Source organism: Megalops cyprinoides, chromosome 20 (genome assembly GCF_013368585.1).
Source record: "Megalops cyprinoides isolate fMegCyp1 chromosome 20, fMegCyp1.pri, whole genome shotgun sequence".
In the NCBI taxonomy this organism is placed as follows: domain Eukaryota; kingdom Metazoa; phylum Chordata; class Actinopteri; order Elopiformes; family Megalopidae; genus Megalops; species Megalops cyprinoides.
The window spans coordinates 19259231-19285000 of record NC_050602.1 but is presented as its reverse complement, the minus strand read 5'-3'; the positions used below and the strand labels follow the sequence as shown (position 1 = coordinate 19285000).

At 43.1% G+C, this 25770-nt stretch overlaps 2 protein-coding genes across 2 annotated transcripts in view; both read left to right on the top strand.

Annotated features, from left to right (window-relative positions):
- LOC118796123 (cyclic AMP-responsive element-binding protein 3-like protein 3-A) overlaps positions 1-1349 on the top strand; it is a 9156-nt gene extending 7807 nt beyond the window's left edge. The window contains exons 9-10 of the mRNA XM_036554953.1: positions 113-209; positions 540-1349. Of these exons, the coding sequence (XP_036410846.1) occupies positions 113-209; positions 540-811 (369 nt within the window). The 3' untranslated portion in view covers positions 812-1349. The remainder of the gene's footprint in view (positions 1-112; positions 210-539) is intronic.
- A 3514-nt stretch (positions 1350-4863) lies between these two features.
- On the top strand, positions 4864-6853 carry LOC118795784 (relaxin-3 receptor 1-like). Its single transcript, XM_036554514.1, has one exon. The coding sequence runs from the start codon at positions 4934-4936 to the stop codon at positions 6137-6139; it is 1206 nt and encodes a 401-aa protein (XP_036410407.1). The 5' UTR covers positions 4864-4933; the 3' UTR covers positions 6140-6853.
- Positions 6854-25770: the final 18917 nt, after the last annotated feature.

Genomic DNA, 25770 nt, shown 5'->3' with positions numbered 1-25770 from the left:
CTGGGGACAGATGTGTACAAATTGTCCCAAAAACACAGTGCTAAAAATAGGCGGTCAGTCCTTGGCATGGACACTCAGTCCACGTCTCTCCCTCCCTGTCCTCCCCCTGCAGGTACTGCTGCTGTCCTTCTCCCTCATCCTCTTCCCCAGCCTGCAACCTTTCTCTCACGGCAAGGTCAGCGCGGCGGAGGACTTCAGCGCAGTCAGGGGTCAGTGTGCTAACCTGCGCTCTTTCACATCACTGCCGGAGACGCAGGCTTCAAGTGTGCGGTGCTGCCATTAGGGCCTCTGTGCCCCGCGAAACACATTAACAAGTTATAACGTACATCAAAGCTGACATTTACAAAGAGAATGTGGGATCGTGCTTCACTGCTTCAAGTTTCTTGAACTGCGAAAATATCTGATCGCTACCTCAGGCCCCTTAAAAGTAATATTAAATTTGTGGCGGCGCTGTTTAGTGACCGCTGATCACCTCTCGAGCCCCTGGGGTTTTGATTGCCAGTGTGCCGCCTTCACTGTCTCTCTTCTGCCCCCTGCAGTCCAGTCACGGTCCCTGCGCTCGGTGGTAGAGGGGCAGAGGACGCTCCCTGGGTTCTCGATGGACAAGGGGGTGGAGACCATCGCGTCCCTGCTGGCGAAGCTGCAGCTGAAGCAGGACGTCTCCGACGGGGTGCCCATCCCTCACAATCTCAACCACAGCGTAGAAGAGGGAAGCCATCGCCATGGCGACCCAATCACTGGCCACATCGCCACCGTGACTTGGACCACGCGCAGCGACTCCCGGCTCCGCCCCCATGCCGACGATATGTGAAGACTGCGGTGAGCCGGGACCGGGCGGTCGATTAAGTGGACTTCTGCTGTCGTCATTATTGAATGTGCTCCTCGCTGTGCCCAAGAGATTTGAGAGGACCATCACTGCGTTTGTTTTATTGATGTGGTTTTCTTTTACTATAGTGTGGTATTTTGTTTTTGATATGCTGTATTAGATCCACCAAGATTTGAGCCTAGGTTTTATGCGCCTGAGAGAAGCTCGTTGCGCAAATCTCAAACCGGACTGGAGTATCGGAGTTAATTTTCCATAAACACGTTCTTTCGCTCACCGCTTATCACATACACCCTAATGAATAGATGAGGCAAGGTCAGTAGACACTGGGAAACACAACACCACAAACACCAATGTCCTTGCACAACGAAATGAATAAATGTTTATCCCCCATACCGGGAACACACCTGCCTCAGAAAAATAAACGGAGGTGGAGGTGAGGTGGATTATACGTGAATGCTGATAATAAGAGACAGAAGGTGAGTCTATTCAGATAGTAAAGGTGCAATAATGCTATTTGAATGCATATGGACATGTTTCTGTATTTTTTATTTGTTGTAAATCGTAAATATTGTAAAAAAAAAAAAAACAAAGTAAATACATGAATAAACCATTTAAAACATCTGTTTAACTCTATTATATAGTATACGTTGATTTCATAAAAGAAAATGATTAAGTTTATGAGGAAAAAATTCGTTCTCGTCTCAGTTCGTGGTGTGTTTTAAGACTTCAACATTGCGCAGTTTTGGAAGTGTTCCAGGCAGGGCTCCTGCAAAGCATTCCGCGTCGCTCTCATGCTCTAGATAGCTGTTCTGAATATTCCCTTTACCGAAACACTTGAAAAAAAACCCTTTCCTTACAAAGGATAAAGCGAATCTACTCAGACAGCGATCATAACATCCAGATATAAATAAATACGCGGAGTTGCGGGTATCTCCAGCAGAAAACACGCTTTTGCAGAATCGCAGCACGTCTGCTTCTGTTGACAAAGGCCGGCGCTGCACTTGTACAACCTCTGGAATAGGTTCTCCGCCCCCGTTGCTGCTAATCAGAGCAGACACTTGGCGCTTTGATCCTGCGCCCTCCACAGGCAGCGACTCCACTACTCTAGAGAAGAGAGCGGGGACGTGGCCGGGCAGTCCACACGCACAGGTGCGCCTCTGATTTTCGTCCTTTTCATGCGGGATTTGTGTTAAATTCCCAGAGCATCATTCTCAGTCGAGTATGGACTCTCCATACGAATTGGCGAGAAGTCAACAGTTGGTTTTTCGCATTTTGTCCAAATAAATAACGATATATTCAGCGCCAGCAATATGGGGATGTATTGCACCCCCAGACTAACCTCAGTGTACCCCCAGTTGTCTCCTTATATCCCGATGTCTACATAGGATTTATTAGTACTATTTTGCGTTTGAATATCCCTACAGCAGTGGAGTTAACCTATGAAGTGACACAGTGCTGTCATTTACCCTATGCATTGATGTCGGTGTCACCCAGGCCAAAGTGCTGGCTATTAGGTGAGATCTGAATGTGATAGCTATAATTAACATAGGCTTATCTAGATTTGTCATCATGTAATTTATTTGCTCAACGTCATGAAGTTTATGCAATGAATTTGGGTGCAGCGATGCGAGTGCTAATATAAAAAGACAAGTAGGCCACTCTTGTTCTCCTTGAATCGTGGTTGTATAGTTTTGCTCCTTGAAAGTAATCAATAGTAGAGACTTGTATTCAGTCTAATTAAGATAAATTCGCTACCTAAATCATGCTGTTGTAAAGCCTAGAGCAATTAATGTATTGGGTAGTGCACTAATCTTAATTGACGAAGATGAAAAATAATCTGTAATTCTTATTTAGTGGATACAAACTGGAGCTGTGTCCATTGACCCGCCTGTAAGTCACTCCTCTGTGAGTGACTTATGTGATCTCAACTATTGCCCAAGTTCTGATGGTCTTAGAACATGCTTTAGCTATTGCTGTTTAGAGAGAGAGACAACTGCAACATGTGACTGGTAAACGATGCCGGTATCATACAGTTCTGGCATGTAGGCTATCATACAGGGAGATAATTGTTCACGGTCTATTTGAGGATGGGTGATCATGATGCTACATAACCGGGAGTATGCATTGTTGAAGGTGCTTTCTGACTGTGGCATTTTAAAGGACACATCTACACAAACACAACGTCTTCTGTCTTGGGATCTGGGGGGGTAATATAAGGTCGAATCTGAGGTTGGCCAGGACATTGTCAACCACTGCCAATTTACTGGCGGCTGTATCTGCCCTGAAGCATAGCTGACCTACAGGTAAGGCAGGTCAGCAGTAATCGGTCTCAAGTTACAGCTCAGTGTCGGGCTTTGCCCACAAGGTCCAGCGGGCTGCCGCAGGTGTATGCAGGCTGATTTGTGCCACAGTTCAAAAGACATGTTAAATGAACATTTGGAACCTCTAAGGTGGGACAATGACTATACAAACGTGAGAAAAGGCATTATCAAAACAGGGGAAATTTAAATGTTAAACTGCACAAAGGAAAGTTTAAAAAGTTGGACATTGCGTTTCATTCCTTATTTTTCCAGTTTCTCGTTAAACACTGATTTAAACATTGAGCTAAACATCTTTTGAAATTGCGCACAAACCCCCCTCCGCACATGCAATTTATTCAATTTGTCCAACAAGTTATGGTGGCAATTAGGAATAGCCAAACCACCCAATCGACAAATTCACCTAAAAATATGCAAAAGCGGCTTCGTCGTTCATGCAGTCTATTCGGACTCTGGTGCCTTATGACCTTAACTTTAAGTAGGGCCGCCGCTATGGGGGTGCTTAAGGGTACACTGCACCCCAGACGAACCTTGGTGCACCCCAAGTTGTCTCCTTATATACCATAGTATTTACTACGCTTTTAAAAGCTATGACGTTTTGTGCCCCTCGTGGATTGCAGTTGCCTCCTCTGTATTTTCTCCTGGCGCCGTGCCTGATCCTACCTGAAAACGGTTCGTGTGCAGTTACAAATAAACTATTCACATTTGCGTATTCATGCGCATTCATTCATTGCATGACTATGTTGTAGAATGGGCGTGGAAAAGAAAAGAAACAAAAATAAACACATGTGTGCGTCAGAAACAAAACGAAACAAAACAAAAACAGCCAGCCAGGAATATAACCATAGGCGTCATTTACGCTGGGGACGCTGGGGACATGTCCCCACCACTTTTTGTCGTGGCCCATTTCGTCCCCACCACTTTTTGAAAGCCTTTAGTTAGGTGTGAACACGTCGAATCCGTCGTTGTCCCGAGCACTGTTCAAAACAAACGGACGCCCATAAATATAGCGGCACATTCTGCGGAACATAATTCACTGGGAAATTCGTGAGACACTGTGTCCTTGCAATGTTTTTGTCCTTGCAATGTTTGAACACAAAGCCAACATGTTTACAACGAAAAGCCCATTCAATACAACATTTTTCTTAATAATGTGTTCCTCAAGGTTTGGAACAACGCGTAAAAGCACACTTTGTTTCGTCTGCAAGCCACTCATGGAACACGCATTTTTTAAAAGTGTCAGCCTCCTCATAATTCAATATGTCTCACCCATACTCACTGAAGTGTTATACAAAGAGCATCCAAACTGTCATCGTCAATGGCCGTGGTGATGTTTTGTTAATTTTCTAATTTTCCTACGTTTATCATGCCTAGTTCATTTAATGCCTAGTTCTTTCACTGAGACTTTCTATATGCTGCCTATTTTGTATGAGAGTAAAACGTCACAATGGACACGCATTGATTTTGAGCAGCGCGGCAGCGGTGAGCCCGAGGCATGCGCATGCACGCAGCAGGTATATAAAGCAGTGCATGCTCCGCGCAGCTCAGTGAGGCACGGGAGAGACCGGAGCGCCGACAAGCTGACACAGCTCGCGTGGAGGAAAAACTTGAACTGACGGGCTGGGAAATCTTCGCAAGGAAAAGTCAAGAGGAAACCTACTGTCCAAAATGGACTTGAAAAAATCTGCTTCAGTTTTCCCGCTGGTATTAACATTGCTTCTCCCAAGATAAAAATCCCAATCCTTCTGAGCAGTCTGGTCTGTGGAGTGAATGTGTGAGAAGCTGAGCTATGCTGAAGAACAGCACGTCGGTTCCATTGGGTCTGGGAGTGTGCGGACTGGCGCTGGAGGACAGCAGCAGTCTGTTCAACCGCACGGACGGGGCTCTGGGGAACCTCTCCCTGCGCTGCTGGCTGCAGCTGCTGTCGAAGGAGTCTGACGCCGAGCTGCACGGCGACGGCGCCAACGTGGCCTTGCGGGTGGTGATCGCGCTGGTGTACTCGGTGGTGTGCGTGCTGGGGCTCGTGGGAAACCTGCTGGCGCTGTACCTGCTGCGGTCGCGCCACCGGCACAAGCAGTCCTCCATCACCTGCTTCGTCATGGGCCTGGCGCTCACGGACCTGCAGTTCGTCCTCACGCTGCCCTTCTGGGCGGTGGACACGGCCCTCGACTTCCGCTGGCCCTTCGGCAGGGTCATGTGCAAGATCGTCAGCTCGGTCACCACCATGAACATGTACGCCAGCGTGTTCTTCCTGACCGCCATGAGCGTGGCGCGGTACTGCTCCCTGGCCTCCGCCCTGAAGATGCACAGCCCCCGCAGGGCGGCGGCCGGCGCCAAGTGCGCCAGCCTGGGGATCTGGGCCGTGGCGCTGGTGGCCACCCTGCCCCACGCCGTGTACTCCACCACGGCGCAGATCTCGGACGAGGAGCTGTGCTTGGTGCGCTTCCCCGACTCAGGAACCTGGGATCCGCAGCTGCTGCTGGGCCTGTACCAGACGCAGAAGGTGCTGCTGGGCTTCCTCATCCCTCTGGTGGTGATCAGCGTCTGCTACCTGCTGCTGCTGCGGTTCGTGCTCAGCCGGCGCATCAGCGGGGCGGTGGGCTCCGACGGCGAGCTGGGCCGCCACAAGCGCCGCTCCAAGGTCACCAGGTCCGTCACCATCGTGGTGCTGTCCTTCTTCCTGTGCTGGCTGCCCAACCAGGCGCTCACCCTCTGGGGCGCGCTCATCAAGTTCGACCTGGTGCCGTTCAGCAATGCCTTCTACAACGCCCAGGCCTACGCCTTCCCTCTCTCCGTCTGCCTTGCCCACACCAACAGCTGTCTCAACCCGGTGCTGTACTGCCTGGTCAGGCAGGAGTTCCGCAAGGGCCTCAAGGAACTGTTGCTCCGGGCCACGCCCTCGTTCCGGAACCTGGCCACTCTGGTGTCCCGCAGGAAGAAAGTGGCCGAAGCACCGCCCACGTTGGTCCTGGCGCAGATGGATGTCGCTGTCTGATTGGCCGGCTCTTGCTGTGGCTCACAGATAATGGATAGTGGTATTTATCTGAATGCAATTTATTAGAATGGTTTGGTGTGATTGATAGAGGCGCATTGTTATTGGAAATCTCCACTGGGCCCTGCCCCAGATTCTTCCCTTTCACTTTTGTTCAGGAAGAAAATACAATTCTGTGGTAAATGTGATTTCTGTTTTGATTTGCTAGTTTTAGCTGCCTTACATATTTTTGCATGTGAAACTAATTCACATTCATCAGGTATACAGCGTGGGACTCTCCTCTCCTATTCCACCTGCTTGTTAGCCCGCACCTTAGCTGCGGATTTACCCGAAGGAACATAGAAACCATTCAAAGGTGTCAATCAAAAGAGAATCCAGTCCTTGAAACTGTCATAACAAGTCACTGGATCCGGGATAATAATCAGGGTCTCATGTGGAAACTGGTGCATCGGATACGCATGTCTCGCTGTGAAAATGAATTGTGGTCATCACCAATTATGATTGCTCCTCTTTCCCCAACACCTATCTCCCTCGCGGGTATCGCTGCAGATGTTTGAGTCATCGAGGTAATTATAATAACGTCTGAATGTCTTAAAAATATTGGGGGAAACGGATGAATGAGAAAAGGAATATTTCAGTGGCGGCTGATAAAGTATACACTGATATTAAGCTATTATTGAACAACTACCCTGGTGAAAAGGAAAAAAACACTCACGAGCGCACTTAAGCTATCGACGGATAGATTTTTTTTTTCGTCAGACATGTCGCAGTGACAAATTTAAGTGTTGGATAGCCAAGGTGCATCTCCGTCAAAGCAAAGCAAAAGCCTTGGCTCTGACTGCATGGGCTTGACAGATTGAACGCTACGGTGACCGTCTCCCCAGTCTCAGCGTCTCAAGCAATTATTTCTTTCATATTTCATGGCTTTGTAAAGGAAAAACGTATGCTTTGGTTTTTTTTTTGTTATAATAGTTAGAGTGGTACAAATCTGACAGCTTTAAAACACGTCTCGACAGTTTATGATCCATGCAACTTTTTTGACACTTGCTAAACTGCGCATGTAAGCGATGGTAATAACCGCATAAATAGATTCACGTTTCAAAACAGTTAACAGCATGATTTATAATTTATAGAGCTCCGGGATTGACAGGTCGTTGCTACACATCCGACATAGAAATTTGAGTATGAATTTAGTGTATTTCTAGTGTTTCAAAAACGCACTTTTGTCAGCACAGTTAAGGACTTGAAGGTCCAAAAGCAACGGCGAAGAGGACACATCTGGAAAATATACGCATAGGACACGTCAAACTGGTAATGAAGCATGGCATCATTCTGTTCGCAAGTTTGCCACATTAAAATATATACTTATGTTATATTATACGATAACATCTGAGATTAAAGAAGTACTTTTCCATTTTTCTCTGAGGTAAATATAAATCTCGTGGTGTGTAGGTTACTGCAAAATGTATGTTCGTTTATTTTTGCCTTGCCTCAGAATGAGTACGGAGACTATTTAGAACAGAATGGCTGGTGTGAGAATACCGGGAGGACTTCGGACAGAACCAATTACTCACCTTACCAGGTCAAGATAATTAGCAAATGACTTCAAAAATACACACATATATTTAGCGGGTAATTAAGTCTTGTGGGAGGTGTTAACTGCGGTGTCCTAGAGATGCAAGCCATTAACTTTTGTTACGGTGTATCCCTGTATTGCGCACGGCATTCATTGAAACACGAAACTAGAAAACAATACAGAAACACAACAGGAATCACAAAAAAGAAGGTAGACGAAGGCAGAATTTACAAAATGTACCAAGCGCTTTTGCGTCACTGTCCTTCAGAACGAAGCAGGCAGCATCACCCGAAGTTGCCTGCCTTGCGCACCGCCGTTTGTCCTTCATGACAAAGAACCAATTGCCCATGCCATTCAGACTGTCTCAATTTACTCTAATTTCCAGATTTAAAAATCAAGGGCGTCTCCGTCCAAACCTTTCTTGCCCCACAGTCTATCTCAACAAGATTCTCTCGGCAGCTACGTGGCTCCACGTCGCTGTGCCTATCGGCCAGACTTCATGGCGAACAGTGGGACTGCTCAGGTCACCTCTTTGTTTCTCGTATTTGATTTTGGAAATATTAAATAAGTGTTATTTCTTTTTTGAGCCTGAAAGCGGTCAAGCTTGATCTGTGTCCTGTTCTGCAGCTGAATTGGAGTTATGAATAACAGTCTTCACCTATTCCCGTTACACATACCATGTTCACATGAAACCACAATAAAATGTCAGAACACCTCTCATTCGCTGTCTATAATACTTCACTGTATACTTGCATTTGAACTTTATGTACGTACGTAACTTCAAATAAACGGTGAATCTTGAATTTCCCCCTCCTGTTTGTTGCCCAGACCCGAACACAGCAAACATTCAAGATTGCAGTATTGTGGGTTACAAATATGAATTTGCATAAGAATTGAAAATGAAATATCATTGTATTAGAACGGCTAAAGAATGAACTAGAAGAAGAACTAGTTAAAATGGCGATAGAATTCATGCGCTATAGCGAACTGTTTTTGAGGTTCTCAATAAAGAATCATAATTTTGCCAATAATGGCAGAAGCTGAGATTTCCATTATGGACAGAAACACACCTGTTAATAATCTCCCTGCAAGCGCTTCATCACAGCACAAAACGTGTAAATAATGTGCAACAGGTGTGCTACATTATTATAAAATTATGAAACATGTTTGAATAAGGTTCACCCAAAGCAAAGTTTAAATGTTTTGAAACAATGACATAATCCTATCCATAAAAGGTCTGGACTGGAAAGGAGGTTCAAGAGTGTTCCTGGTAGTCAATCAATCTGTCAAACTACAAATTAATCAATCAGTACTTGTTATGATGCATTTTTACTATTCCACACTCACAAAATGCTGGGCAGCATACATTTTGAGTGAATTAAGAACAAAAGCTCCTGAGCCAAAGAGAAAGAACAGGAAAATGATTCTCTGATAAAGGAAAAAGATATACCCCAAAAAGTGGAATAGAGACAAACTCAATACCAAACTAAAAGTATCAATAGCACAAATCAGATACTAAAAAACAACAGCAATTGCTCATGTAGCACACAAGTGTTTGTGGTTCTGCATAATTGCCCCGTTACTGGTCAGTTTCACTACTGGTTACCTTCTCTGTCTTCTGTCTCTCCTGCCAGTGCAAAGTGACTTTGGTCTAGGTCCCGAGAGCAGCTAGACTGAGCTCCGGGTCTTTGTATCCGTGGTTGTAAAAGATCATCATCTCAGAGTCTGGTCTCTGGGGCACAGGGAAAATGATCAAAAATGTTTCTCTTTGTCTCCAGCTAGGATCAGACAGACACACTTCTCTGACCCCCTTTCAGGGTTGAGTAAGTTTTGCCTGACTAAAATGACATTGCATGTTTGGTCTCTTGAGGATCCACCAAAAGAGCACAAAGCCCTTGTTTTAAAGAATCTTTTAATCATAAAGTCTATTTCCATATGGCTATTAGAAATTTTTTGAGCTGAAGATATTTGATTTCACCCGTGGAAAGTTAGTTTGACAGAAAAACCATTAAACAGGAGGAATCTGTACGCACATCAGGCTAAAACATCTTTAAAAAATGACTTCACACTCTCCTGCAAGCCAATTAGGAAAGCCCCCATGCTAGCTGCAGGTCTGTTGGCATAGCTGTTGCTGGATCAGGCTGATCTCAGAGTGGGCAGCTGTTACTCCGATATCTATGTAAAATGTGAAGTGATCTTTCGAGTGGCATAAGCCTGCACTACAGTTGACTGCTTTTTTCTTTCTCATTTTTCATTCCTTCCTTCTTAAGGTGTTGATGAATATCTTCAAACGCTCTTCAAATATTTCGATCGGCGCCGGCCATTCAAATGGCAAACGCGTTCACTTTTCTATTCCATTTCTTTAGGTTTTATAAAGAAGTCCAATTTTTAATGAAAGAAAAAAAAAACTTTGCAGTGTATTGCCTGGAGGCAGGAATGTGCTTATCTGAGAGTGCATTAAGAGCTCTGTCAAAATGAAGCCAGTAGACAGCACCCAGGGCATGATTACTCTTCCTGACATCAAACCCCATGCATATTTATTACACACCACCATGACAGACTACACCACCTCCTTAAACCTGCTAACTCCACATGCAGAATTAAAGCGTACCTTGGGTATTCAACTTTTGACACATAGTAATTAAAAACATTTAAAAAATCATATTTGCACATCCATTTATAAAAAAACATAAAGCCCTTCCTCTTACAACATCTTGGAACACATCAGTTCATTGATATATACCCTCTCAATCTTGGGACCTTTTTTAGAAACATTAGTTATATATTTTATAAATATACAGACTTTTTGAAACAAGAAGAGTAGAGACATACACATTTTCAGGGGAATTTTAGTTTTTTTAAGCTTCAGGTGAACCTGAAGCTTTATTTTTTTATTTTCTATATTTACATTTACATGTATTCATTTAGCAGACGCTTTTATCCAAAGCGACTTACATAGGTTACAGTTGTTTTACAATGTTATCCATTTATACAGCTGGATATTTACTAAGGCAGTTGTGGGTTAAGTACCTTGCCCAAGGGTACAGCAGCAACGGCCCAGCGGGGATTGAACCAGCAACCTTTCGGTTACGAATCCTGTTCCTGTTCCTGATCCTGTTCCTTAACCACTATGCTACACTGCCGCCCCTATATGATTTACATGTCAAAGTTAAATTCCAACATAGTACTCTGCAAAAAAAATGATGCCTAATATTAAGAATTATATGACTGAACTATATAATTTTGCATAACAGTACAGATGAGGCACCACCCATTGCTGATACTGAGAGTAATGCTAGATGCTAGATGCTAGATGTTCTTGCCATATAAGTAAATGTGAATGACTTCTCAGGAGAATGTTTTCTTTGTAGCTTCTCTGTACCTATATGCTTGCAACTTGTCAGATTTTTTGGTCATACAAAGGCTTCAAGGTAACCAGCCTTCCGTGCTTTCTATGTGGAAAATATAAGCAATCAAGCAATAAACAGACCTATTTTTGTCACATTTTAAGAGAGGTCTATCAGGGTCAAGAAAAAAAAGAAATAATCAAAGTCAAACCACCTCCTTGATCCCTACGGGTTTTAATTTTAGATGAGCCAATTTTAAGAAGATGAAAGAGACAACTTCTACACTGCAGAACGGCAATAGGGAATGGTGCAAATTCATAGAAATTATTCTGAAAGCAGTCATTCCAAAATTTCGGAAAAAGAAGCTGACTACGGTACGCATGGATCATTATGGAGGAACTTCAGACAGACGAAGAGACTGTAAAAAATAAATAAAAAAGACAGCTGAGAGACTGCATGAGTTAGCATAATATAAAATGCAAGCCAGTATTAAAAACAAGCGAGGGTCATTAAAAGGCTCTTGGAGAAACAGAGCGCTGAGGATGCAAAAACTTACATTTTTTTTACAATACTGTAGTAGAAAAATTAAAGTTAAGTGTGTTAAACCAAGAGAAGGGGTTTTGCTTTATAACAAAATATCTCGCAGATTCAACAGTTACCTAACAAAGGAACATGTTAATCGATGTGATAATCACAAATTATTGGATAATAACTGTAAACAAGTGACGTATTGTGGTTGTGATGTATTGGAAAAGTTAAATAAAACTTCTAATCAGTCATCATGTCATCATGCTGATATACAAAAAATAGTTCTTAAAAAAACTACAGGAGATTACTGAAAAACCATTAACATAAAGTCTTCATGCCATCTCTGAAAATGACTAATGCCTGGAAACAAGGCAGTATGATGTCAATATGTAAAACAGGAGATCACAGTGACCCAGGAAACTACAGGCCAGTTAGTTTTACTTCCAGCTCCTGTAAGATTTATTTTGGAGTCTAACATTAGGAGTGGGTTAGATTTATTCCTAGAAAACAATAGTATCATAAGGGAAAGTCGACATGGTTTGAGACATGGGGAGATTGTGTTTGACAGATCTCCTAAATGTCTTCAAGGAGACTACAAAATGTGTTGACTCAAGACACGGCATATTAAAGATATTACGTACTTGGACACACACATACTGATCAGTGTGACACATGGGGGCACAGCGCTCATGAAGCTCTGGGACATCCTGTTTTCTCCACACTGTTTTACGCTAATTACGAGCTGATCTCGAACAACTGTGTTGCTTTCCTGCTTCAATGAGGAAACACCAATTATTTCAAATGCATTGATAAGAGCTAAGAGGGGAAAAACACTGATTAACTCCGCTGCTATGTTCTGTTGCTGAAACCTCTTCACCAGGCTGCTGTAGAAAATTCACCTGGCAGAAATTCAGCGCTACCTAGTGGGACGGACTTCTCGGCCCAAGGCTTGACCCTTGCGGGTCAGAACTGGCACCGGGGTTTCATTGTACATTCCACCCGCGTCATCTGTCAAACAGTTTTAATACACGCATAAATTCCAGGCCTTGGCAAGAGGTTCGGCAGACAATCAGTGGGTAATTACGGTGGTAAATGCCAAGCCAGGACGGGCGATGCTAATGGCAAAGATTACCCCGCGATCTGTGCCCCATCTGACAGCTGAGGATCATCGCCCGCTTTTTTGGCACACGAGGCAGCGGGCGCGCGGTGAGCGCTCATCTCTCTGAAAGATAATAAACCCCACGATCATAATTACCGTTCTGCTTTATTACATCAATGGAGAGCAGGATGTCCAGGAGCACTGTGCTGTGACACAGGTTATGCATGTTTGCTCTCTGATGCGCAACTCCCACCGGAGCCTGCACCCTGCATACCGATGGCTCATCTCTACCCATGCATGTAATCCCAGCCAATGAATTTATTTTCATCTTAAAGAACCTTATTTCCCTGCAGCTTATTTATTTATTTATTTACTTACTTTTTAGAATAACATCAAGAGGCATTTCGCCAACATGACTTATTTATTTTTTTGAATTTAGTTATTTTCCTCCCCAGAGCCACATGCAAAGCTAATGTGGGATCATATATTCAATATGTGTCACAGGATTAACAAGAACAATAACAGCATTGGTGCAGCCTGTCTAGAGTGACAGTAAATTAGCATTAAGGCATCATCACATGCTATTAAAAGCATCCTGCCTGACACTTATCCTTCAGAATAGCACATTAACATCATCCTAAAGTCAAGACAGAGCCTGACAATGATCCATAAAAGAAACCTTAGCTGAAACCATAGTGTAACAAAGGGTGAGAGCAGCACCCCACCCGGCCTTGAACCCAGGTCTACGGGGCACCAAATTGCAGCTTTGACATCAACGCCAAAGAGCCAGGCTTACTGGTATGGCAGTCAGAGCACATACTCAACTGTAGTGACATCACTCTGTTACACTGTCACACTGCCCTCCCCTTCGGGAAGCGCGCCCATGCGCTTCACGCACAGAGGCGTACCTCACGCATTCCCCCACCGTACTTCTCCCATCCCAGGGTGCCTCACTCACCAGCCAGTGCTTCACCCACCTCTGGGGTCCCTCACACCGGGGTCAACCTATGTGGCATTGCGGTCAAAGCTGCAGTTTGGGACCCCGTAGACGCGGGTTCGAAGTCGGGTGGGGTGACTGCTCTCGCCCGTCGCTACACATAGTGTTTGCATGGTGCATAACATAAAGCAGCACTAACTAGCATCATACTGTCATTCTTATAGTGAATAACAATGGTGTGAGAGAGCCACAGACCACTCCCCAAGAAAGCCTAGTCCCAGCACTGATGGAGACTAATGCACAGAATTTTCTAGAACACTACAGATTCTCCAATGGACTAGTTGGTGTGCCCATGAAACCCTGAGCAGTTAAACTGTGAAAACAAGACAGCAGCTGCTCACAGCTTGTGGGGACGTGTTATTGTGACGCGCGTTACGTAGTTTTCCATAGTTTTCCACAACTCACAAACCTTAGAGTTTCTGAAATGATTAAAGAATATTTTTCATACAACAGTAGTTCACGGGTTCACGTCTGTCTGACAGAACTTTTCAGTCTGGTCTCATAGGAGCCGTCCCTTGTCTCGAGCATAACTGATTGTTTACTAAAAATACTCAGTGCATTCTGATCAGATGCAGAGGATATATGCATACACAAACAGCATAATTTAATCGAAATTTACACCTGTCCCTTGATAGATGTCCTCAAATAACTTTCTGTGATCCTAGAGCCTGCAGTTCTTCAAATTTGTTCGTGAAATTACCTTCTCGTTTAATGAAAGACAAAAGCGTGTGGTTTATTCTGGGATCAGGGCTAATTGAGGTGCACGGCATTCCCCAGTGATCTGCGCCCCCAACAATCTAATAACAAAAAAAAAGATCTGAACACATCAAAAAGTGAGGCAAATCAATACCGGCTTGCCCTTTCTACACAAGTAGGTCATCTAATAGTTTTCCAGGCTGAGCTCCATTTAAAAAGAGCTACTGAAGGCAAATCAGAATTTCAACTGTAACAGGTGGCTGTGGCCTAACAGAATGACATCTGGCATTAAATGAATCATAAAGAAAATGAGCAGCATGATGTCTTTCATATGTAAATTAATCTAAACCAAATTAAACAAACCCTTTGTTGCCATTTGTATATTGTGACTGCTCTGATCATTTCTGGCATTGGATGAAAAATCTACAGATTCAATCTACTAATATTTAAAAAAAAACATTAATTAAAACAGAGTAGTCACTCAGCAAGACAGTATTAAAAAAACAAACTAAGACATGCTGTTAATGAACAGAGAAGACTTTCCAAAAAGGCTGGATTCACCTGAATTGCAATCACTTTGAAATTACAGCTATTTCTTCCATATCAGAGTGTCCCCAGATTAGGGCATATTATTTTCAATGATGAATTTAAATTGATTAACAAGTAACCACCCATACATTTGCGGGTAACCGCCCAGCTTCTGAACATGGCTGATTGGTGTAAACCCATTTAATCCATCAGTTTTCGACATTCCCCCCCGCTCCCAGAGCTTTCTGTGAATTAACACGACTATAATGAACTGGCACACAGTGATGACAACATCATAGCATGGCAATCGGTCACACAGCCAATTATCTTCAACACGTCAGTCTGCTCAAAAAAAAAAAAAGTGAATTTTCTCTGATGTCCCCATCAGCATGTATGATGCAGGAATGCAAACAACATTAATAAGCAGACATTCTTACAGGGAGGAAAACAGGATAAGGAGAACGGCATTGAATACTGTTTACACTGTGATTAGAAAAATGGAACGCTGTTTAACCTAGGATGATAGCTGTTAGCTTTCATGCTTAGTTGACAGCATCACAAATATGAAAGGAAATGTGTGGGTATGGCATCATAAAAAGGGAAAATATCATTGTCATTGAATCAGGGACCCCGCACCTTGCATTGGAACTCATACAAACAGGAATATGTATATGACAGTCTACTGACTCACTGACACCTCAGAGACAAAACCTCTATGAACAATAAAACAAAGCTACAATGAGAAGTTCTATAATTCTATTTCATTTGGCAATCCAAGCATGAGGAATGTAATGATGAAATGGCCCCATAAAAACATATAACACATGCACTGTATTGATTTCATTCTGCTTGTCACCTGTACGGAGCATTGCAAAGTTACTAAACTAACTTCATACAGGAATTGATGCCCATGAACAAGCTAAATATTTCAAATCAATGTGACACATTGATTTCAGAAAATACCAAACTAACAAACTACCCTCAAGCCAGAATAGAAAAAGTTAGTCTGGAAGTAGGAATAGCACTGTTTTACCGTTGATAAAAGGATGTGTGCCTGAAACAAGCCTTTTTACTCTAGGGAGAAGCTGGAACTCCTAAACAGCAACATCAATACACCCCGAATTGAAGTCAAAAACAGAAAGTCCATGAACCGGGTCCACCTGAGGACAGTGATTCTGGCAGGTTCCCTGAGGCTTGGTATAGACTGTCCTCAGACATGAGGGCTAATTAGCGACCAGACCAGAGTAATGAGGACCTTGTTCAAACTCAGCCTACTGTTTATCAGGAAACAACACCACAGACAGGACACAATAACTGGAATCACTCAACTACGCAATATAACCATAGCAAACCCTCTCCCTGTAATGTCCTGACACAGATGAAGCACAACACAGAGAAGAAGATTCTTGTCCAGAGGAAAGACAAAGAACTGATTCTTTAATAACCGCTTGAATGCTAATACACTCAGAGCTCAGGGGATGAAATGCTCTATCAATAAACATTGCCACGTCTGACTCCGTGACTAAAATGTTGGCATTAACATGAATTAAAAGTAGTAGCTCTTTCGAGCATGAAGATACCCTGAGGAATAATTAGTGCACAATTAAATGCACCACGTTCTCACACTCACAGCTTCAGCATAAATGGTCACCCCGTGTGTCTCCTATGTGTCAGGTGAAATATATCTTGTAGAGTGTCCTTCTGGAAAGTAAATGTGATCAGTGCAGAGACAGCTGTACAGCAACGACCAGGAGGAATCCAGACAGCTGAGTGACACTGCATTTCAACGAGGTAAAACACACAGTAACACGGTGACAGAGTTGGCCAAGGACACTGTCTTGCACATCAGCAGAATAGAAGTTTGCGGAAAGGAGGTAACGTGAGAGACATGTGACCCATTATGCACGTAGCTAGTAATTTCTGGAAATAAATATGTTAAATATAGCATTTCTGTTGTTGTTATTGTGGTGGCAGGCACCAAAGATTTTGGCTTTTTTTATTATTGTTATTATTGTTATTGTGCATCCTATTCTTTTGCAATTTTCCCAGAAACAATTGTAATGCAACTCCCTCGGGACAGTGTGATAAAACTGCAGTCTTCCTGTGTACCATCCAATAAGATACATGAAAGCCACAACCAACTGAAAATTCAAAATTTTAAGCAAATTTTAGTGGCAGAGAAAGTAAATGTAAAAATTTAATTAGTATGTATGTAGGCATGGCCATCATTGATCAATCTGTTTGAAGAGTTGATTTTATGCGTGATAATGAGCAGGCAATGTTTAAATTGAAACACAGCACACTTCTGGTGGGCTATGGTGTTTTCTGATGAGAGACTCTCATTTCAATAGATCATATGGTATACGGACCATATTAAATTAGTCAGTTTTCACAATTTTCAGACTACAAATGTAAATCTACATTTGAAACATATTTAAACACTGCATAATGGTTTGTTGTATTTCTTATATTCTTGCTTCTTCCTATTACAATATCAGATTCTCAGAATAAATACAAATATTGTTTTTAAAGATCTTGCCATTCACATCGTGGTATTTTACACATTTTTCTGTAAGTTTTTCAGTGATACTGGACACTGAGGATGGGAGCAATTTAAAGCCTTAACTGCTTCACTTTAGAGAGTTTAAGAAACCAAAATGTCTGTTTTTTACCTACCCCTACACTAGCAGATTGAGGCTGGTTCTGTTCTGCCGCAGGGGGCTTCCAGTCATTGTCAGCTCAGACTCCGGCTATAGGCCTCTGCATGAGCTTAGAATGGAAATTTCCACTGTTTTGATAACAAAGAAAGAACTTCATGTCAACCGCAAATACTGGAATATCTGTAGCTGTTGGATCTTGGTCCTTTTCTGGATGAAACCCCCCCCCTCCCCCTCTACTTCTGTAACTGGTGAATGAAGATCAATCAGTTTTGCTCAAAGGCAGAACTGCAGAATCCCACCTGGGATTCAAACTTGCTACTGCAAGCCCCATTCCCTCACCAGTGCAGAACAGCTCCATACCGCAAGCACATTTAGAGTTGATAATTGAGGAAGAGGGGAAATGGTGATCCGTGATGACACCTGGAGAGACAGGGGACTGTCTCCATATCCATTGAGCGCAGATCACATCTCTCTGGTTATTTTAACATTCACTTTGGACAATTTCTTTTTTTTCTGCTGCTACAGCATGGTGGTTCTTCCTTTCTGGTTATATCCACTCTGTCTTGAATTATTTACAGGCACTGTGTGTCTGATGCAGCTCTGTGACAATGCTTTTGTAAAACGCATGTCAGAAAAAATTGGTTTAACTGCTGAAGGTGAGACTGTAGGTGAGGCTGAGAGACAGCTTATGAGGAGAAATAAGGTGGGGACTGTGTAGAGATGTAGTTTAATGATGAGAATGGGTCATTCAGCTCAGCTAAGCTTGCCAACAGCTATATCTAGTAAAGGATCAATCCTAGTCTTGGATACTGTATACTGTTTTTTTCCCCTACTTATTAAAATACTTATTTTTATTTATAACTCATATTCCCCTATCTCCCCTTGTTCTGCTGACATTCAGCTTGAAATAGTTTCTGTAGCCCACTTTATTAATCCATTTTAAAAAATTTAAAACCTCAGTCAAATCTCCCGAGTTTCAGTTGCTAAAAGTGAAGATATGTAGTTCATATCTAGTATCTCATGAGTATTTCCCTTGAGAATGTCTACTTTTGATACCTGGAAGCAGGTATGTACGCGTGTGTATGTGTGTTCAGAGGGGACAGCTGGGTACAGGGCACAGAGTTCAAACTGAAGGGTCTACAGCAAGAGGGCCGTGCATTGTGCATGTTCTCACAACAGCCATGAGCCACCGGGCGGACCAGGCATTCCGTCATGGCAGTTTGCCGCCGCTGCCGCATGTTCTTGTATTACTGCCGATGCCTGCGGGTCATTGTGACATCACTTCACTCCTGCGGAGACCAAAGTGCCTCTCTGAAAAGTTCAGGCATCTCCTAATGGAGGGAAATTAGGGATGTCGCTACCAGCGCGGGTTTTAAGCACCAGTCGCTCACAGAGGCTTTGCAGTGGCAAGGCACGCCGTGCACCTGCATCCGCAGCTCCTTATCTCTCAGCACAGTGGTGTCCTTTGACACTGTAAGCCTCTCAGAGGTTTGCCATTAACTCATTTATAAATATGCATTTTTTCATTTGTGAATACGGAGCTTGGGCTGTGGTACACCTCTTATTTCTATTTCAAAGGCGTGGAGCCAGTACAGCGTCACGGCCTGGCCCACGTTCATCGCCCTGTTCGGTGGTATCTCCTCTGATGATGAACACAGACATGTTGCGCTCACCCATTCACAATCAGGCACTGCGTGAGCGCAGCATTTAGCTCTTATCAGGCGGGGAGTCCTAAAGGTCACGAGAGGATTGGTTACAATGCTGGGTTTGAACCACGGGTAACCATGGCGACGGCAACGTGTTGGAACGGAACGGCTCCTGGACGTCAGGTCTGGGCGGCCTTACCTGGTCACAGTGACTCTGTGGTGGCGGTGCGCGTGACTGTGGGTTGGCAGGTTGTGGTGTCCTTTGCTTTGCCTTCTCAAACATTCATCAGTCTCTGCGCGGTCCATTGTGTTATTCCAGATGTGTTTACCCTTTCAATGTGCACGCGTACAGGATGAAATTAAAAATTTATTACATTCTAATGAGAATTTAGCATCTCTGTACTTCCACTTCAACATAGTGTCCTGAAAGCCAGAGATACGCATTTTTATTCCTGCTTGACTGACAGAGCTGCCTGATTGAGTTATTTGAATGCTAAGGAAAATGAGTCCTTCTCAGTTTTTGAGACTAGAAAATGAAATAAATTAATAAAATTCTATTTCGTGCCTTCTGTTAATGCAATACACTTATGTGACATTGTAATTGCCATGGTAATTGTAAAATAGCCAATAGATATGTGTTGGATGTCAAGGTAATTTCTCAGACGGAAAACAAATAACATTTCCTAATTTAAATAATTAACTTAAAAATGAAGTCTGATGCAATCCAGACCTTTAAATCTGGCCAATTCAAATTCAGTTAATAAGACTTCAAGTGCTAACAGCACAGTACAATGGATTTCGTTTTAGCAATCAAATGTGAGCCATGCTGAAGTGTTTTCTTTTCAAATCATAATCACTAAACAGCTCCTCAAACGGAGAGACACAGGGAATGCTAGTTTGTACATGAATTCAAAAAACTTACCCAGCTTACTCCAAGCAAGTACTTACAGAACTACAGATGTAACTTTTAAGGCCACTGAAATGACTGTAGACAGCACACAAAAAATAAAAATAGAAAACTACCATCTACTCCATAGTAACTGGAGGGAGCGGAAGATATTCCCACAAGGCTGGCTCCTTTATTAGAACAAAGGCAGACGTAGGAGCAGTACATGGGAAGGGATCCATTAAGAAGGAGCAAAGCAACAGACCTTAAAGGACACAGAGCTGAAAGGGGGGGAAGAAATGTAGAGAAAGTCATAGGCAGAGAGCCAGAGAGACACATGGCAGTGAAGCATGAAATCCCCTTATACAGCAAAACTTTGCAAAAAGGGACGAACGCCTCACAGAAACCCTGCATGCCAGAGGTCTGCAAAAGCATCCTTTCGCGTACAGACAAAAACGCCAAACCACAAAAAGCGGTGCAGATTACATCAGTAATTAACACTGATAAAGAACCCATTCAAATCTGGGAATGCCCACAAACAAGAAAACTCCTCTCTGATCATGATATAATCCCAAGAGCTAAGAGCTAATTTGGAACCACAAATCAAAGCACAAGGCAAAATGGAAAGCTATCTATAGGCCCCAAAAAGTGAATAGTCTCTTGTAGAGAGTACGTGACCATCATCTGCCAATGTGGTCTGTTTCTTTGGCCAGGCTGAGCCTACACTTCATCAGTGTTTTTTTTTTTCGGCTTTTAATTTCTGTCCTAAAGGGACAGGTCGTGCTCACGCTGCAAACGAGATGGAGACAACAAGGTGTAAGAAATACAAAAAAGGTATCTTCAGCTTTCCTCTGAAAAATGAAAAAACATTATAATTTTCCCAACCCTGCGGTACATTCACAGAATGAGAATGAAAGCTATGCGCATCTTTTAGGCAGCACAATACATCACTGACTGTCAAAGCCTGAGGGAGAGACAGAGAGGCAAGAGGAAACAGCCAAGGGAGGCAGTTTAGGGGAACTTTATTTTAACTTCAATTTGAACAATTTTAGATAAATCCAATAAAACCAAAAAGGCAAACAAAATAAGCATACACAAAAACAGCTGCGGAAACAAAAAAGGATCCCGCATCATGATAAAAAAAGGGGAAACAGCCGAAATTCAGATGATTGCTAGGCTTATAAAAGAAAATGGCTCATAGGAAATCAGAAAGGAAAACACATCTGAGGAAATAACAATGCCCCCCCCCCCCCCCAAAAAAAAAAAAAAACTTGTATCACTTTATAATACAAAATACACAATACAAAAATTCTACCTAAAGTCACACAGAGACAGACCTTTTTATGACCTCTACAAGGTCGAAGAACTCACCTTGTATTTTATTTCTACTACCTCTGCTTGACCAAGCACAAAATCGAGGAAGCAAACCAGCCATCTTTGGAGAAAATAATGATAAAAAGAAAACACAAAAACACCTTGGTCAAAAAAATAACAGTGGTCGAGAGAACTCCTCTCCGGTAATTCTGGACCACCCTTGACACCAGTGATCACACAGTGCAAAAACATGAGCTAGTGCTTTGATCTCAGAGCAGATACCACTTCTCAGTCCACACTCCTCAGCCAACTTTGTGATGAGGGCTCTCAGCAAAGCCACTTGCCGAGTATAAGCACCCCTGACTCAAAACAGGGCGTGAGGGGAAAAAAAAGGTTCCTCCAAGACCCATGTCCTTGGTCCAGCCCTCTCCTCTCTGGACAGTGACAAAACCAGGCACATGCCCAGAAGAATATAATAAAAGGATATTACGCCTGTAATATCTATTTCATTTGGCCTCATCACAAATTGTCCGGCCCCAAACCTCATTAAAGCATGGGCGTCCCTCCAATAACGGATAATCTGACACACTGTACGAGTCTTAGGGCTGCTTGGAGCCCAAAAACATGCCCCCCGCCCAGCTGCAGATATCAATCGGACCTTGCCCTCCTTCCTCTAAGGGAAAGTACATCATGGCTGCATATATCCAGTGATGTCTGTAGATCTGCAATAAACCCAGCACAATCACAGTGTTTTGGCAGACGGATGAGGCAATAAAATCGTTAACAGAACTCTTTCCTTATCATAGAGCTGGCATGGTGACCATTTCCATCTAGGGAAGAGGCAGAGAGCTCAAGAGATGATGAGAGACAGAGACAAAGACCACCCACTCACACCTTAACAAAGCCCTGCAACGCTGTCTGTTCCTAAAAAGAGAACACACCATAACAGACAATCTGACCACAGTGAAAGGCCATTAACAAAGAAAAATATTGACAAAGGATGGGCTGAGAGAGAGGCTGATGTTCCTCTGGGGAGAGAAGGGGGAATGTGAGGCATTAGCTGTACAAAACGCTATAGGGCAACAAAATGAGAAAATAAAGATGTGTTTCTTTTTGGCCCCATGGCTATTTTAATGTAAACATCTTTTTAAAAGACATTTTTTAGGTTTTTAGTGTTGACCCGTTTATTATTTCAACATATGCTTTGGCATATGAAAATGTACACATTTAACGGCCAATAAAACCGACTGAATTGAACTGAAAGTTGAGAGAGCAAAGCTAGGTAAATATGAGCAGCAGTGAGGCAGACAGAGGGAGGGTAGAATGGAAGAGAGCGAGAAAGGAGGAAAGAAAGAAGAGAGGGAGGGAAGGTGGGAGAGAGAAAGAACGGGGATGGGGTGATAGCTGCTGGTGGTGGGGAATTAATGAACAGACAGGGGGTCTGTTTGTCGGTGAAATCTCCTGTCCCTGGCTGTGAAGGAAAGAGTGACATCAGCCGCCCCCGTAGCGCCCCGCGCCCCTGCCCTCCCCTCAGACAAACAATCCGCCTCAACATCTCCCCCGTCCACGGTCCCCGTTTCAAACAGGTAGACAGCTCCCCAAAGACTCATTTCCAGATCAAACAAGGTTTTCCGGCTTGCAGGCTGGTGGATCTCTTTGTACAATGTCATCCATCACAGCTTCCCCACACATCTGCTCAAGAGAGCGCAGGCTTTGCACTCAACTCTCCATGAACTCTGATTACTCCCCTTCCCCCACAGTGCTCATAATTTTGGATTGCTGTCATAGTTTAGAGGAGTTCATAGTTTATTTGCCATCTGCAAACAGGACGGTTTCTCAAATGAAGAGAACTCTTTATTAAAAGAAAATAAGACTCTTCGATATGGACTCCTACATTAGTCCTAAGGTATGGAATGATACATTAGTTTGATAAATTGTGGTGGAACTACAATTTAATTACTCTGTAATTACAATGTTATTACTCCACAATTATAATTATTTTCTTCCCAGAGGGAATCCACTCTAGAGGCGGAGTTGACTGTTGTCCCTGAGACAAGAGCTTTTGGCAGTTAAGGAGCAATTTAGAGATTAATTTGCGTGGTGGAGTGTCATTTTAAACTTGGGTCCCCGGGACTGCCTTCTTCCACACAGCCTTGGAGCACGTCTGGAGCAACAACTCTGCATAAAATGCTCACTGAAATAATATGCAGTCATTTCTTTACAGTTGGAACTCTGATTATGATTTCCTGTTAAGTTTAGACCGACCGACTGCATTTTTTCCCCCACTTATTGTTCATTACTTATTTTCAGGCACGTCTGAGAAATGGAGTTTTCCTTTATATTCTGCCACACCTGAAGGTTTCTAATATAATCGGAATATACTGTACAGTTTGATGAATGGGGCTGCGCTGTGCCTCCTGTTTTGAGGCGTGCATCAGCGCCCAGGGTGGTGATGCGAGCAGATTAGAGGAGAATGGGAAAGCCAGCCAATATTATGTATTGCTTTTTGAAAATTGCTATTCTAGACTTCTTGGGAATTTTATGAAAGTTACGTTTGTGAAAGTGTTTTTTATAATGGCAGGTGTTTTTTTTGGCATTCAGTTGATTGCGATAGTGAAATCATTGTAAAAGTCACTCATCCTTATAAGCTTGTTGTTTGTGTTTTAATTTTAAAAGGTCATAATGCAACTTAGCCTGAAGCTCCGCTCATGTCTTGGACCTTTTGGTAGGCATGGCTGTGTTAAAATGATTAAGACTCAAAATGGCAACAAAGTTAGTCGGGCTGCATTTAAATCAAAATTAATCATTTGCCTTTTGCAAAAGCAAAATATCTAAATGTCAGCTGACTTTTGCTTTCATAAACGGCAATGGATTCAGGCAGTTAACTTGTGCACAACAATGGATGGTGAGGATATCCGTCATTTTTTACACATGCTTGCCAGGCACAATAATGCATCCCACTACCTTATGTTCTATGCCTTATAGCATTCAACAGCGCTGGTTCGGAATCAGGAAAATCTGCTGGAACATCTATCGATGCTAGAATCTGATGCAATAATAAGCTGACACCATAAGCTAATACACCTTTTATGACTCACTGGCTAGGGAGTAGAGGCCACAGCAAAGATGATGTCTCTGGTGATGGGTTCTGCACTGCGCTTTTTACAGCACTACTTAAACACTTGTGTTAGTCATCAACCTGATAACACATAACAGTTTAAAGAACAGGGCTGGGATCAAGCAATTACAATAATAGTAAAGTGGCATCAGAGAGCTTGATTTTTGTCTCTTCACAAAGAGTAAATGTTACATTAGCTGATGGAATACCATAAAAGATGACTAATTAAGACAAACTCAAAATTACTACAACTCATTTAAAAAACCAAAAAGCCTTTTAGAACGCATTTATTCCATCCAGTGAACTTTTCTAACAGAATCCATCACGTTAAATAACAAAGCTAAGTGCCCTGTATTTTTTGTTTTTTAACAGACTCAAACCACATTTACTGCCACTTAAACAGCCCCAAAACATTCATTCTGTAAACGTTATGGATGACTAACCAAAAACTTCAAGAACAGGCAGTTCTCAGATTGGCTACTACTTTCCTGGGCCGTGACATTGAGCTTAGCTACTAGCATTTTTAAGATCATCTGACAGGTGTTTTTTTTCATTTGACTCAGAATTATTGTTTACTTGGCATGAGCTGCAGAGAACCTTAAACAAACACTTTCAAGGGCACAGTGACTGTTCAAAGGCCTTGACAGGGTTAAAGGCTGCTGCTTCTTTTAGAAAAGAATCAGCAGAGTGGACACCTACGGTGGCGCGCTGGGAGAGCCCTGGGAGGCTCCAGTTAGAGCACTGAAAATAACGACAATAGCGGAGCCAGGGGAAAATAACCGCCTTTGTGGCTCACACACACAGAGTTTGATTTTGATGCGAGCGCAGGGACAACCTGAAATAACTGAACAAACAGAACAAACACAAAAAACACAATCCCCCCCCAGCAGCAATAAGAGGTTATGAATTTTGCACATTACCCGGCTGTGAGTAAGCTGCGCTGAGCACCAGGGAACGGTTAGGACGTGAAGCACTCTCTGGCAGCCTTCTTCCTGCCATCACTATCATCCTGGGTCTAAAACCGCTGGTCCAGAACCAAGGCACTTCCATAATATGCCTCACGTCACCTGGAGACACAGCTGCACAGACCACCGATCTTCAAATTTTCTGGATGGCTGGCCGCACGGTCTGTGGCTGTTCTCAGCTCATTCAGGTTGTATTAGGTTCAGTGGACCTGGACAGGCTTGCTCTTGCTCAGGTCTTAGGTGACTGAGAACATCAGGGAGGCTAGGACTCAGA

Excerpts from the sequence above, each read along its gene's own strand:
- LOC118795784 (XM_036554514.1), top strand. The coding sequence starts at position 4,934 with ATGCTGAAGAACAGCACGTCGGTTCCATTGGGTCTGGGAGTGTGCGGA.